This window comes from Mesoplodon mirus, assembly GCF_964341445.2.
Source record: "Mesoplodon mirus genome assembly, chromosome: 18".
NCBI lineage: Eukaryota > Metazoa > Chordata > Mammalia > Artiodactyla > Ziphiidae > Mesoplodon > Mesoplodon mirus.
In genome coordinates this window covers 15826599-15840324 of record NC_138994.1, presented here as the reverse complement: position 1 = coordinate 15840324, position 13726 = coordinate 15826599, and the positions used below count along the sequence as shown (strand labels likewise).

The 13726-nt window shown below is 57.6% G+C and overlaps 2 protein-coding genes across 9 annotated transcripts in view; one reads left to right on the top strand and one right to left on the bottom strand.

Annotated features, from left to right (window-relative positions):
- The window catches only part of PGS1 (phosphatidylglycerophosphate synthase 1), a 56931-nt gene extending 44394 nt beyond the window's left edge, over positions 1 to 12537 (top strand). For 4 of the 7 annotated variants that reach the window (XR_014291812.1, XM_082602745.1, XM_082602743.1 and 1 more), the window contains 2 exons: positions 1530 to 1658; positions 11733 to 12537. Coding sequence is in view for 4 of the 7 variants with exons in the window: in XM_082602745.1 (XP_082458871.1) it covers positions 1530 to 1649 (120 nt within the window). In the remaining 3 variants the exon portion in view is untranslated. Of the gene's footprint in view, positions 1 to 1529; positions 1659 to 6324; positions 6968 to 11732 lie in introns of those variants that run through there. The other 3 variants (XR_014291813.1, XM_082602742.1, XM_082602744.1) reach the window with 2 other exon arrangements.
- The window catches only part of DNAH17 (dynein axonemal heavy chain 17), a gene marked incomplete at its 5' end in the record, with an annotated part of 111651 nt that continues 102151 nt past the window's right edge, over positions 4227 to 13726 (bottom strand). For both annotated transcript variants that reach the window (XM_082602739.1, XM_082602740.1), the window contains 6 exons: positions 4227 to 6417; positions 7461 to 7686; positions 8189 to 8332; positions 8641 to 8823; positions 9905 to 10090; positions 10443 to 10622. In XM_082602739.1, coding sequence (XP_082458865.1) covers positions 6170 to 6417; positions 7461 to 7686; positions 8189 to 8332; positions 8641 to 8823; positions 9905 to 10090; positions 10443 to 10622 — 1167 coding nt within the window. In that variant the 3' untranslated portion in view covers positions 4227 to 6169. The remainder of the gene's footprint in view (positions 6418 to 7460; positions 7687 to 8188; positions 8333 to 8640; positions 8824 to 9904; positions 10091 to 10442; positions 10623 to 13726) is intronic.

Genomic DNA, 13726 nt, shown 5'->3' with positions numbered 1-13726 from the left:
GCTCCTCCATGAGGCCCATCCAGCCGTGGTCAGCGGGCGGCCGGCAAAGTCTGCTCAGACCTGAAGCGCCAGGGACCCCGGCCCTGGGAGTACCACTCACAAGGGAGTGAGCGCAAAAACTGTGCAGGAAGATGTGAAGTCGGGCACTAGATTTCCCCAGCCCGTGACAGGAAGAGCTGTGGACAGATTCTGTAATGTCCAGGAGGGCGCGGTGTCCTTCATCCCCTGTCCTCCCTGGGTCAGAGGAGTTTGCCAGGGACGTGGCTTCCATTCCTGCGTCCAGCTCCCAGTGGGATGGTGCGGTGGCATCCACTGTCCCTTGGGGCTCCTGGTCCCGCAGTGGACAGGGTGTTTGCAAAGCCAGCGTTGGGGGATCCTCACCATAGTGTGGGTAAAGTCAGTATTTTATAGATTAAAGGGACACAAGGTTCAGAGAGGGATGTCACCACTCCTGGTGGTGGACACAGAATCACATCCCCTGACTGCTGCCTTTTGCCCTTTGAAAGCTTCGATACCTTATTAGGGAAACACAGCACTTGTAGGGTGTAATGTTTTAAAAAGAGTTTCTCCTCTCAAAGATTCTAAACACAATTTAAGACGAGGCTTATATCAGTGTTTTTTAACCTGTTTTTAAATATGTAAGTAATAGTCGTTCATTGTAAGAATCGAGAAAAGTTACAGGACGCTATAATCCTTTCATCCAGAGAGAGTCACTGAAATCGCTTTGATTGCTCCTGTCTGTCTTGTTCTGTGTGCATATGGAGAGGTGTAACTTGTTTTTTTCTTCTTAACGAAAGTAGGATTATATTGTGTATGTTAACTCATATCCAGTGTCTTTCACTTAATATATTTGCACTTTCCCATATGGTTAAGTAAATGTTTTTCTAGAGTATGATTATCTTATGGTGAATGCTGATTTGTCATGTGGGTTTATTATATTTAATTAGCTGGTTGGTGGACATTTAGGGGGTTTCCAGGTTTTCTCTGTCATAAATGTTGGTGTGATAAATATCAGTACACAAAAATCTTAGTGCATAGTTATTTTCTTGGGATAAACTCTTGCAAGTGGAGCTTTTTAAGGCTTTTGGTACTTGTTGCCAAATTGCTCTACAGATGATTCGCGCCCCCTTTCCATTCATTCCATCAGCAGTGTCCGAGAGTGCCTGTTCCCTCGGCCTTCATCAGCAGAGGGCGATGATGTTACAAAACAACTCTTGGCCAGTTTGAGAGAAGAAAAAACTGTGTCTCATTTAAAGAAAATCTCATTATTTTAATGGGCACTACCTCATTTAGTGAGGGCGAACTTTTAAATATTTTTTCCACCAGCTGTATTTCTTCAACTCTGAATTGCCTGTCCCACATACGTCTTGGTTGGTCTTAAAAATTGAAACACACTGGCTTCTTGGCTTTTCTAAGGACTGTGTACAGGGGCGACCTGCGCTGGGGCCCCCACGGAGCCCCTGGGCCGGCAGGCTGCGTCACCTGGTGCTGGAGCCGACCCCTCACTCCTGTTTGTTCCTCTTCCCCAGGAGCAGGAGCAGCTCTACCTGAGGTCGGGCGTGGTGTCCTCTGCCACCTTTGAGCAGCCGAGCCGGCAGGTGAAGCTGTGGGTGAAGATGGTGACTCCGCTGATTAAGAACTTCTTCTGAGAACAGCAGGTACTGACTACCGGGCCGGCCCAGTGCGGTTTCCCAGGGGGTCACTAGGGGGACAGGGGGCTCCCCCCAGTGGGGGTCCCCGGGGCCTCTCGCAGGGACTCCAGGGCCCTTTCATCCTTTCTTGGTTACATGTCCAGGGGTGTACGTCTGGGCTCGTGGGTGGGTGTGGAGGTTTTGGAAGCCTGGTGCCAAGTGAGGCAGCCCTTTTACCTTCTGCCACGTCCTGGGGCTGTGGTGCGGTCAGCATCGTGCGGCCCGCTTACGCTCTCCCGTCCCCGGGGGCCGGAGGCGGCCCTGGCGTGAGGGCCTGGTGGCCACCGGGTACAGAGGTAGATTCTGCGCCCCCTCCTCGCTGCTGCGCACGCCGTCCCGAAGGCAGTGGGAGCGGAGGGGCAGCGCTCGCTCTTGGTTGGGAGCGTCCTGGCCGCCCTGGGCCACCGCAGCGGCCGGTCTGAGAGGCCCCGGGGTTGCTGCCTCAGCTCCCGGACGCTTCTGTGACGTGCGCTTGCGGAGGTGAGATGCTGTCGTGCCGGCAGCTGGTAGCAGGACGTGCTCCGCCTGCCCAGGAGCCTCCCCCTAGCGGCCGGGCCTCTGGCCGTGTCCCACGGGAGGACGAGACGAGGCCTCACCTGAGCTGCCCGCCGGCCAGGGTGCAGCTGCTGTCGGAGGTGGGGTCTCTCCTGAGTCACCCTGTGGGTTCCAGATCACTTTAGACCCTGACCTCCCCCCGTGTGGCCCCAGATGGGATCAGTCTCCCGGGTGAGATGTTCTGGGCCGGACTTTGCTGGTCCAGCCCACGCTAGCGGGTGGGGTGGGGATGGGAATGGGTGGGCCTTTGGCCTGTGGGGAAGGGAGAGAGGAGGCGGGAGGACAAGGATAAAGGATTGAGCGGCCGAGCGTCGTCCGCGTTGGCACTGTGTGCAGCCCGCGGCCCCTGCGGCCTGGTACCATGGTTCTCTTTTCAGCCTCACTTTAAAAAATTTTATTGGTTTCATTTTTTTCCTCAGCATTTTAATTACTTTAAGTTTCATTCAGATAACCTGCAAATTTAGAGAGTAAAACCGACAGGCCAGCAAGATGCAGCGGCCCTTCCTTCCCCCTAGCAGCCACTTTTGACTCTTTTACCTGCTTCTTCTGGTATCTACCCGTGTGCTCCTGTGCCGCCCCCAGTGTCTCCAGGAGCAGATTTCAGAACCTCCCTGCCCAGTCCCCAGACCTTCAGGTCCTTGAACCTTGCCCAGAGAGAAGTCCTCGCAGCCCCAGGGCATGGCAGCTCCTCCTTGGGGCCGGGGGCAGCAGACGGGATTCCATCCCTGCCCATCGGCTCTGGAGGCAGCTTCTCGTCGTCTCCCTCCAGAGGGCTGGTGGCTCCGATGGTCGCGTTCGTCCGTGGGTCCTGGGAGGCCGTGGCTGGCCTCGCCCGCGCCACCTTGCTGTGTGCGTGGGGCGCCGGCGCCGGGGGGCACCCCGTCAGACAGTGCGCCACAGCCCCTCCCCTGGGCCTGGGCAGACCTGCAGGCTGTCGTGGTGGGGAGTCGGGTGGAGCAGTGGCCACGCCACGCTGCCTGGGGGCGGCAGCACATCAGTGCACACTGTTTGCCTCCAAACCAGTTATTGGATCGTCCTGTGGGACAGGGAGAGGAGGGGAGCCAAGGAATGTGCCTGTGCCGGGGCACTGGGTTTCTGTTTGGAGAGAGGCTTTCAGTAAACAGTGTTTGCATTCCTGCAGATGCTGTGGGGCCAGAGCGAGCATTGTGCCATGCCACGGCTGGGCTTGAGCAATCCGCGGCTGCCCCCTTTGCGAGCTGCTCGCTTTGTCTCTGCCGGTTGCCTTTAGGATGGTCCTGGGCGGGGCCCTCCCTCTTCCCCCGGGCACTCGCCCCAGCCAGGGCCCCTACCCTTCCACCCACCGGGACTGCTGCAGGCGTCACGGCACCTTTAGACGCAGCATAGCTTTTGTCCCAGCCTCTGTCTCCCCAAGGCTGGATTGCAACTCCAAGCAAGGTGGATCATCTTTCGCAAAGTTCGAAGAGAATTTTGTCATCTACCCACAATGTGTAGAGTGTGGAATAAATGTTTTATTTCAGGCTTTAGGCAAAACTGGAAAACCTCCCCATTTTGTGCTTATTACCAGGGATTAAAATGAGTTGCCTGGTGGCCACTGGCAGTTTTATGTCCTCCAGCAGAGTGGTGGCTCTCCTGGCCCTCCAGCCTGGACACAAAGGGCTGCAGTGACCCCTCCTGGCCAGCAGAGGTGGTTGCCCGGTGGCCAGGCTCTGGGGGCAGGACTCCTGCCTTCCAAAGGGGTGGAGTCTCTAGGCCCCAGGAAGGGAGGATTTGAGGGGCATTTTTCCTTCTCCCTCTTAGCCCCACCAGGCCCCAGGATTGTTGTAAATTATTGGCCTTGGAGTTAGGGCTTCTAGGACCTCTTCTTCACCCATGGATTGGGTGAATACTTGGAAAAAAGTTTTCACAAAACTACTTCAGCATCAAGTTGAACTTAGAAGGAGGCCAGGTGTGGGGGGGTGCGGCGGGGTGGTGCTTGCTTTACTCTGCTTTGAAGCTAGAAAACACCGAGGTGCCAGCCTGTGGGCCCCCACTGGAGTCTGTGGGCCCTGCTAGCTGCCTTCCTGTACCCCTGATTTTCTAGTTCATCATCGTCTCATTTTGTCTGCACCCATTACCTAGGTCCGTCAGATGGGGGCCTGTCCCTGCTGGCGTGCGTGCGTGCGTGCGTGTGTGTGTGTGTACACACCACCTCTCCTTAGCCCTGTCGCCCGTGCCCTGGCCTCCCTGTGCCCACTGCGGTTCTGCAGCGCTCAGCCCTGGGGCGCAGTGCCTGCAGATGGAAGTCAGGGTGTCTTGGCTGCTGAGCACCTGTCCCTCTTCTGCTGACTTGGGCTTTGTTTGTTCTTCATTTTCTAATTCTAATTAATTCCTAGATGGTGGGTTAGGTTGTTTGAGATTTTTCTTGTTTTGAGGTGGGCCTGTATCGCTATGAACTTCCCTCTTAGAACTGGTTTTGCTGCATCCCATAGATGTTGGAAAGTTGTGTTTTTATTTTTGTTTGTCTGGAAGTATTTTCTGATTTCCTTTTTGATTTCTTCATTAACCCATTGGTTTTTTTTTTTGGGGGGGTAGCATGTTGTTTAGTCTCCGTGTGTATGTATTTTTCCATTTTTCTTCCTAGAATTGCTTTCTAGTTTTATACTGTTGTGGTTGGAAAAAAATGCTTGATATAATTTCTGTACTCTTAAATCTGTCAAGTCTTGTTTTGTGGCCTAGCACATGATCCATCCTGGTGAATGTTCCGTGTGCACTTGAAAAGAATGTGTATTCTTCTGCTTTTGGATGGAATGTGCTCTAGTTATCTATTAAGTCCAACTGACCTAATATGTCATTTGAGACTACTGTTTCCTTATTGACTTTCTGGATGATCTGTCCATTGATTTAAAGGGTTGTTAAAGTCCCTTGCTATTTGTTGTTATTGTCAGTTTCTCCCTTTACATCTGTTAATATTTGCCTTATACATTTAGGTGCTTCTATATTAGGTGCATATATGTTTAATGAACGTTATATTGTCTTCTTGTATTGATCCCTTTATTGTTACATAATGCCCTTCTTTGTCTACTATTGTAGACTTTGTTTTAAAGTCTACTTTGTCTGGTGGCAGGAAGTGAGAACTGATGCGGGGGAGAGGGGAGGGAGACAAAAGACAACGAACATGCTGCCCAGAACTAAGAGGAGACGACCATTTATCGCAACCTCCCAGGACACAGACATGTGTTTAAAGTGGTCCCTCCTGTTCCCAGCAGTTTCAGAAAGTGGGCAGTTGACAGGGAAGCACTTGAGCTGTATGGAAATGGCCCCTCCGTGGAATAGTTTGCTTTTCAGAATTCTGGGGCAGGGAGGCGGCATTACCATAATCGAAGGAGGTTTTCTTGCTTGAGAGAAGGAATAGTGCTTTAGGGGACAGTGCCTGTGGCAGTGGCCGCTCCTGTTTGTATGGGAATGGAACACCCTGGCCCTTAGTGGTGGGTGTTTGCAGGTAGCATCAGGCACGGGTGTGACTGCCTCCAGCTCTAACCCTACATGCCACCGGTGGGAAAAGATAAACCCAACTGACCCTGTGGGAAGTCAGGATTTGGGGGTTTGGTTCCTGGGATGCTCCCCTGGCTGCTGGGAAGTGGGGCCTCACCCCCAAGCCTGTGCCAGGCCCCTGGTGGCCATCAGGCCGGCTCAAGTGAATCAGACAAACCTGGCTAAGTGGCTTCATTGTTTTAATCCAATCCACACCCCCTCTCCCAGGCTGCCCTCCACCCTCTGGCTAGTCTAGATGTGCATGGTTATAAAGTGCCTCGATTATTTAGGAGAACAAAAAGGCAATCATCATCAGTTCCTGTGAAAGTAAGTGATAGTTGCAAGGCTGAGTTCCTAACTGTAAATTTGAAGTTGCGGTCAGTACCTGGCCCCGGGCAGCATGGGCCTCGCGGCGGGACTCGGGGCTCCAGCTAGACCTGTAGGAGCAGCGCCACGGCTGCCAGGATCCACTTTGCTGCCTTCTCTTTGGTCTTCAGGTTAAAGGTCCAGACGTAGGTGGGGCCGCGGATGCGTGTTTTGTACACGGGACACTCATAGATGTTCTTGGTCTCCATGCGGTCCACAGGGATGGCCTTGATGAAGATGACGGGCATGGCCGGCGTCAGCTCTTTCAGCCGCGCTTCGGCGATGACTCCCGTCTGGGTGTCCCAGCGAGCTCCTGCAGGGACAGCACGGCCGAGGGTCAGGGTGGCCCAGGGTGAGGTGACTGGTTCCCAGTTCCCATCTGTCGTGCTGGCAGTGGGGGAGGGGAGGGGCCTGGCTTGCACCCGCACCCCTGCAGAGATAGGCCAGGTGCCAGGGCCTGGACTGCACAGGAATTGTTGCAGGGGGCGCTGTAGGCAGAGGACGGGGTGGGGGTCGTGTGCACGGCGTGACTGCCTGTGTGTCTCGCTGTGCACCTCTGAGGGACAGATCAGCCCTAAAGCGCTGGGCTCCATTGTCTACGTGCGTGGTGGTTTCAGAGCCTCATGTGTCAGCCTTGTTCATTTCAGTGGCAGGAAATCATAACAACTCTAGCTGAAAATGACAGACTAAAGCTCCCTGCTTCCCTCCCTATGTAGCGACTGTCCTATGTGTACCTGCACAGTATAAATATGTATATGCACATAGAACTGTTATTGCCTTGAACCAGACTTATTTCTACTCACCCTATTTAATGATGCTTACATTTCCTGTCTGTAATTCCAAAATAAACATGGAGAACGGTTGCTGCTGTGCTTGTCTTGGGTGATGTGGGCACGGGGAGGGGGTAAAGGGGTGACATCAGTCGCTAAGGAGGGTGGGGGAGTCGCTGGCACTCAACTCAGAGTGGGCCTGCCGTCCGGTCCTGTCTGACCTTGCCAGGTGCAGGACAGGGGTGACGTGGGCGGAACTGAATGAGTGCCAGCCTCGCCCCCCACCCCCACCCCTGCTGCTGGGACCTGGCCATGGGATGGCCTCGCACTGGGCTCAGGGGAGGGGGCCGGCCGGGCCTCCCTGCCCTTGAACCTGTGCCTCGGGGTTGCGGTGGTTGGACAGTAGCCCTGACAGAGGTGGGCTCCTGGACCCTCACCCCCCTCCTTATGGCCTCAAAACGGGGGCTCAGGTCTGCCGACGAGCCTGCACCGCAGCAGAGCCAAGCGGAGGCCGGCGCGTGGTTGGGCTCCTCAGGCCACTGTGAGCCCACGTGCCCCCGGTGCTTCCCCTGCCAGTGCCCGTTACCTTCCATGAAGAGCCCATACACGTAGGAGCCCTCCCGGGGGGGCGCGGTCATGTCCTCCCGGTTCTTCTTGGTCACCTCCACAGACAGACACATCTTGTCCAGTGGCCACTCGTTCTTCCTGGCCATGGACTGCATGATGGCCGTGAGGAAGGACTGCGGGTTGAAGAAGCCGGCCAGCCACACGGTGGTAGGCAGTGTGAAGTCCGTCGTCCAGGCCTCTAGCTCCTGCAGGGGACGGGAGCGGGGCCGTGCTAGAGCCTACCCGCCTCTGCACAGAGGACGGCCGCCTGCCCGAGACGCCCCTCACGGTCTGGACGGGGAGAGCAGGGTCCAGGAGCGGGGCTCACGATTGAGAGGATTTGGGTCTGAAAGAGGCTGCTGCTCTCTTTCTCCCCCAGGAGGTGGCTCCCCTGACGGGTGTCCCTGGAGCCTCCTGGGCTCTGCTGGGAGGGCCTCTGCACCTGCGGCCACAGAAGCAGCTCTTGCTTCGCGCTCGCCCTTTTCTCCTTCGGGGAGGAAGTTCCTGCGTTGTCGGGCCTGCGTGCTCGTGGTGTGGCCCAGGCCCTTCCAGCTGTGCTCCGACCAAGACCAGGCCAGCAGGGGCCTCCAGGCCTCTGACGGGGATGCATGTCCGCCCCCCCACCCCGCACCCAGCCTCACTCCTCAGGCCCTGGGGGCAGGTTTGCTGAGCGTCAGGCCAGCGGCTCCCCCATAAGCCTGTCCTTACCCTGATGCGGAGCAGCAGGTCGGCGTACCAGGCCGCCAGGCCCATCCTTGAGGGGTAGGCCCGGGCCATCCACGTGTCGGGCACAGTGTCATAGAACAGAGCCGTGGACAGGTCTTCCATGTCGGTCGTGATGGTCAGTTCTCCCTGAGGGATACGCAGACAGGGGTGCTGGGGCGCTCGGCACAGACGCAGACCCGGTCAGTCCTATGCCTTGTTTCACCTGCTCTCAGGTGGGCGAGCACCCCCCCCACCCCGTGTCGTGAGTTGATGTGGGTCTGTGCAGTGCCCCTGCAGATGCCCTGAGGGGCCCACTCCTCCAGACTGGGGAACTCAAGGTGCCGCCCTCCCCCGGTGGCCTGGGGCTTGTTGGTCTTGCGGCCAAGGGAAGTCAGCCTGCGGTGGCCAGCCCGTGTCCCAAGTCACACCCCAGGTCCTGCCACCCCCGTTTTTACCTTCAGCCCCAGGTTCAGCTCCTTCAGCGAGCGGCGCATTTCGTTGGTCAGGATGTTCATTCTCTCACATTCTTGGAAGGCGACAACCACGTAGGGGGTCTTCTCGGCGGCCTTGGCCATGATCTCGGCCATGTTGAAGGTCTCCGGGATCTTCTCCAGGATCTCATCCAGCATGGCCTTCACCTGGAAGCCAGCCCCCAGCCAGCCCATGTCACTGTGCCCGCACCCCCAGCCCTCCCCCAGCGCCAGGGCCTGGGTGCTGCCCCGACGTTCAGCTCCGAGCCCAGGAGCAAGGCAGGCGGAGTTGCCAGAAAAACGGGATCACGGAGGTGCAGCCTCGCGTTTGATCAGGGGAAGGTAATCGTGGCCAGCAGGCTTTAGTGTTCTGGCTTCCTTGTCAAGGCCATGTGGCTCTGGCCACGGGAGCATCAGGCTGCCCTAGCCTGGTGCCTTCAGCCATCCCTGAATGCACTGCCTCCCTCCCCCCTCAGATCACCTCGTGCTTGGTGTGGGCTGTCTGCAGGCACCGTGCTGGGCACACCCTCTCAAGGGGCGGCCCACATGGTGGTCACGAGCACTATTGCCACCAGAGCACCATCCGTAGATCTCTGGTTTCAGTCATTAGACAAAGAAAAGGTCAAGGGGCCTCAGAGCACTGAGAGTCTTCCAGTCAAGAATTTGGTCTACTTAACTGGGAAGCCCAATACTTAGCTAAGTTTTAGTAGAGCTTGTCCGGAATATTTTAATAAGTGCCAAGGTGCCAATGCCTTTTGAGAGGGCAGAGGTAACCCTGGCAGCTGGGAATTTTTAAATGCTCTTGCGTCGTCTGCGCTGTGCTATTGCGGTGAGTGTTCATGGGATCTGTCCCCCGTGCTCACCTAAGCACATCTGGGGGGGACTGGTTTCAGCGTCTAGACTGCCCTGCCTGAGCCACATGCGCTGCCCTCCCAGGACTTCGGCTGCTGCCCTTGTGTTCGCGGGGCAGGCCCTCTCGGGAGCCCAGCCAGGGGAGTGAGGAGCCGCAGGGAGGGAGGCTGCTCGGGCGAGCACGCCGAGATGCCCCGCCTCTCTCTAGCTCAGCCCTTGGTGCTCCGTCTGGGCTGCAGCAGCCCGCTTGCAGCCTCCCCCACCCCCACGTTCCTGATCCTGAGGTCTGGAGTGGGGCCCGATGAGGTTGCTAACAAGCTCCCAGGGGCTGCTGCCGGTCGTTGTGCCCCCAGGCCCTGTCCTTCCTCTGTTGCCCGATGGGTAGTCAGGCTCCTACCTTCTCCTCGCGAGATACCCCGGTGCCGCCGGCTCCCGGTTCGGTTTCTTTGGGCTGCATTTCCAGGATGGTGCGGAACAGCTTCTCCGAGGTGACCGTCAGGAAGCCAATCTCTGCATTGGGGTGCAGGCCGTACAGGTAGGGGCTTTCGGGGGGCAGGTTCTCGTCGATGTATTCGTGGTAACCCTGCAAAAGGGGTGGGGGCTGGGTAGGCAGGGAGAGCTGTGCAGGCCGGAACCCGTGTCCTCCGTTTATTAAGCGTCGCTTCCCAGAACGTTCTGTCCACGTCTCGCCCTCTGTACCGAACCTCATTTCCCTGACCCCCTTTTGGGGCTGCTCCCCAGCCACACAGGGTTTCCACTCTCCTCCATGGAGGCTGCCTTTCAAGCCCTCTTATTTGGGTTGCCTGTCCACTTGCTTGATTATTGGTGGTCCATCCTTGCCAGGGAGCCCGCGGGACGGCACTGACCTCTGTTTCTTTGCGTCACAGAGGGAGCTAATGTTTAATGTGTTACCCGTCCCTGGAAGGAGCCCTCACCTTGTAGTCCAGGTTGGGGGGGATCTGAAAGCCCGGGGCCAGCAGGATCTCTCCCTCCAGCATCTCCGCCCGGATGTACTCCTCCAGGTACGTCCTGCAGAGCCGGCGGTCCCAGTCGTCGGTGATGTGGCCGCCGTACATAATTTCCCCAAAGAGGTAGCGGAGATCGTCCCAGGGCACCTTCAGAAGGGTGGTGGCCGTCAGGGGACCCTGTGCCCCACCCCTTCCTGGGTCTGCCAGCCCCTCCTGTCACCCCTGCTTCCCCCAGGTCTGCAGGGTCACCTGCTACCCTCGGTCACCAGACCCAAGCCTGGCCCTTCCTGCCCCCTGACTCGGCCACCAGCTCCTCCTTGGCCCTCTTCCTGCCGGGCTCCTCGCATGAGGGGCTTGCCAGCTTCCCCTGCCTCCACCCCACCCCCAGCCAGGCCGGCCCGGCCCTGTGCCCGCCCCGCTTCTCTGCGCTCTCCCTTGACATGACCTCCCCGACCCCAGCACCGGCACTGCAGACCCCGCAGGCCCCCCCCGCCCAGCTCCCACACGCTCCCTCTGCCCGTGCCCCCCCACTTTGTTCCCCACGCTTGGAAATGGAAGTGTGGAGCCACCTGTGACCTCTCCCTTCACCGCCGTCTCCAGCAAGGGCGGTAACTCTTTGTGGATGGGGTGTTGGCTCTTGGGCACCGTAGATCTTTCTGGCCATGAATCACGTCCAGTTCGTCGTGCCTTCAGGATCTATCGAGTGGGTCTACTTTCTGATCCCCCAAAGGGCCCTGGTTCCGATTATACTACAGTAGCCTTGCCCACGCGTGCCCCTGAGGTCTTGGTGGCACAGCCAGCTCTGGCAAGTAGCCTCCCCGCCAGAACCTTGGCTTCTGGGCCCGAGGGAACCGGACCAAACCGGGCAGTGCACACAAGTGCGCCCCCTGGCGGCTGGGCCTCTCCGTGCATCCCACCCTCGGCCACTCTCACTGCCCTCTGTTCTGCCTCTGCTTCCACGCTGTGCCCTCAGCCTGGGATGCCGCTCCTTTGGCCATCACATGGCCATGACCATGCTCCTCCTCCAGAGCGGCTCGAGCGCGGCCCCTCCACAGAGCCAGGAACCCGTTCTCCTGCCCCGGTCCCAGCACGTAGCTGCACCTCCTGCACGGCGCTGTCCGGTAGCAGGAGCCTCACAGGGCAGCCACGCACGTAACTTCCGATTTGCCAGCAGCCACTCAAGTGGAAAGATTGTTCCAACAGGCACTCAGCATAAAAACTATGAATAAGGTATTTTATGTTCTTTTTTTGTTTTAGACCAAGCTTCTGAAATCCAGAGTGTCTCGTTCCCCTCGGCTGGGACTTGCTGCATGTCACATCTGGTGGCGGCTGACGCGCTGGGCAGCACAGCACACACACGAGTTTCTCTGAGGATTGTGGCTCTTTAAGGGCAAGGTGGGCATTTATGTAACTCCCACAGTGCCCTGCCTGGATGGCCGCTGTTTACCAAATGCGGGCAAGTTGAAGTTAATTGGATAAGAACTTGCTGATTTATCAAGTGTCTGATGTGCTCTCATGAACTTTGACTTAAAATATTAATATCGGGGCTTCCCAGGGGGGCTCAGTGGTTAAGAATCCGCCTGCCAGTGCAGGGGACACAGCTTCCAGCCCTGGTCCGGGAAGATCCCACATGCCGCGGAGCAACTAAGCCCGTGCGCCACAACTACTGAGCCCGCGCTCTAGAGCCTGCGAGCCACAACTACTGAGCCTGCGCTCTAGAGCCTGCGTGCCACAACTACTGAGCCCGCGCTCTAGAGCCTGCGTGCCACAACTACTGAGCCCGCACTCTAGAGCCCACGAGCCACAACTACTGACCCTGCGCTCTAGAGCCCGCGAGCCACAACTACTGGAGTCCGCATGCCACAACTACTGGAGCCCGCGCTCCTAGAGCCCGTGCTCCACAGCAAGAGAAGCCACCACAATGAGAAGCCCGCATACCACAACAAAGAGTAGCCCCCGCTCGCCGCAACTAGAGAAAGCCTGTGCACAGCAAAGAAGACCCAACGCAACCAAAAATAAATAAATCAACAAACCATTAATATCCTCTTGATCATCATCTTGTGACTTGCACTTTTTCTCTCTGCTTGGTTATCTTGGGTATGTGCTGAGCTGCCTTTTCTGCATTTTGCATATTTGCTTTGGGGACAGCTTCTGTTTCTCCTGCAAAGTGGGGCTGGGTACATCCCAGTTTGCCTCTCCGGCCCCCGTGAGCTGCCTCCTGGGATGCAGGGTAGTGGGACTAACCCCCGGGGGACGGGTGCCGTCCACGTGCCCGCACCTGCCGGATGGAGTCCCCAGAGCGTTTGTCAGAGACACGTTGCCAGGCCTCGCCCTCAGAGTCTGAGTCGACTTCCTCAGAGTTGGGAGGATAGACTGGCTCGTCGCAGGCCGAGGGCGACATCCTCACAGGAGGTTATTCAACGTTGCCTCCCTGCTGCGAGCTGGGACAAAGGGAAGGTCAGGCTGCGCAGGCCTGGGGCCCCGGCTTGATCACACACTGATGAGCGGACACCGAGCGTCACTCACGCCTCACTCTGCTGGTCACTGGGGCACATGGTGTGCGTTCTCGAGCAGTTTCTTACCCAGCTAGGGTTCTGTGGGTGTGTAACAAGGGAAGCGTCTGCGTAAATGTCGTTAGAAACATCTAGCAAGACTGCTCCTCCCACTGGAATCTCCCTGGAGAGAACTGCTCTGACGAAGCTGCTGTGATGAGGAAATTCTTTCTTCACATCTTCTTGCGTTTATTTACTTGTGCGTTTATTGTAAGATGTGCCACCGGCGTTCAGCTCAGACCCTGTCATAGGTGAACTGACCCCCGGCACCTGCCCACGGAGACCACTGTCACCCTCCCCCGAGGAGGGCCGACTTCCGGTGTTTGGCCAGGAACTAAGCCAACAACATTCCAGGCTCAGGCTGGGGTGGCAGTTGTCCTGGGGGGTCGTCTTCCTCCGGGGTCTGGGGGCAGCTGGCCCAGGTCTCCCCTCCCAGCGCGTCTGAGCTTTGTTACGATGGGCCGGACACCCTCTGCCCCTGGTCGCTCAGTCCCCAAAGCTTGGAGAGGGTGTGTGAGCCTCAGGCCTCTAGCCAGGCCCCTGGGGCGCCCACCGTGCCCCAAAGCGGCGGGCGCCTTGGCCCTGGGGCGCTGGGACAGGGAGGGGGTGATGCAGGGGTGTGTCCGGGTGCCCTGGGCAGGTTCTCGGGAGCCTCCTGGGTAAGCGGAACGTCCAGCTCTGTTGGTGTAGGAAGGCGCC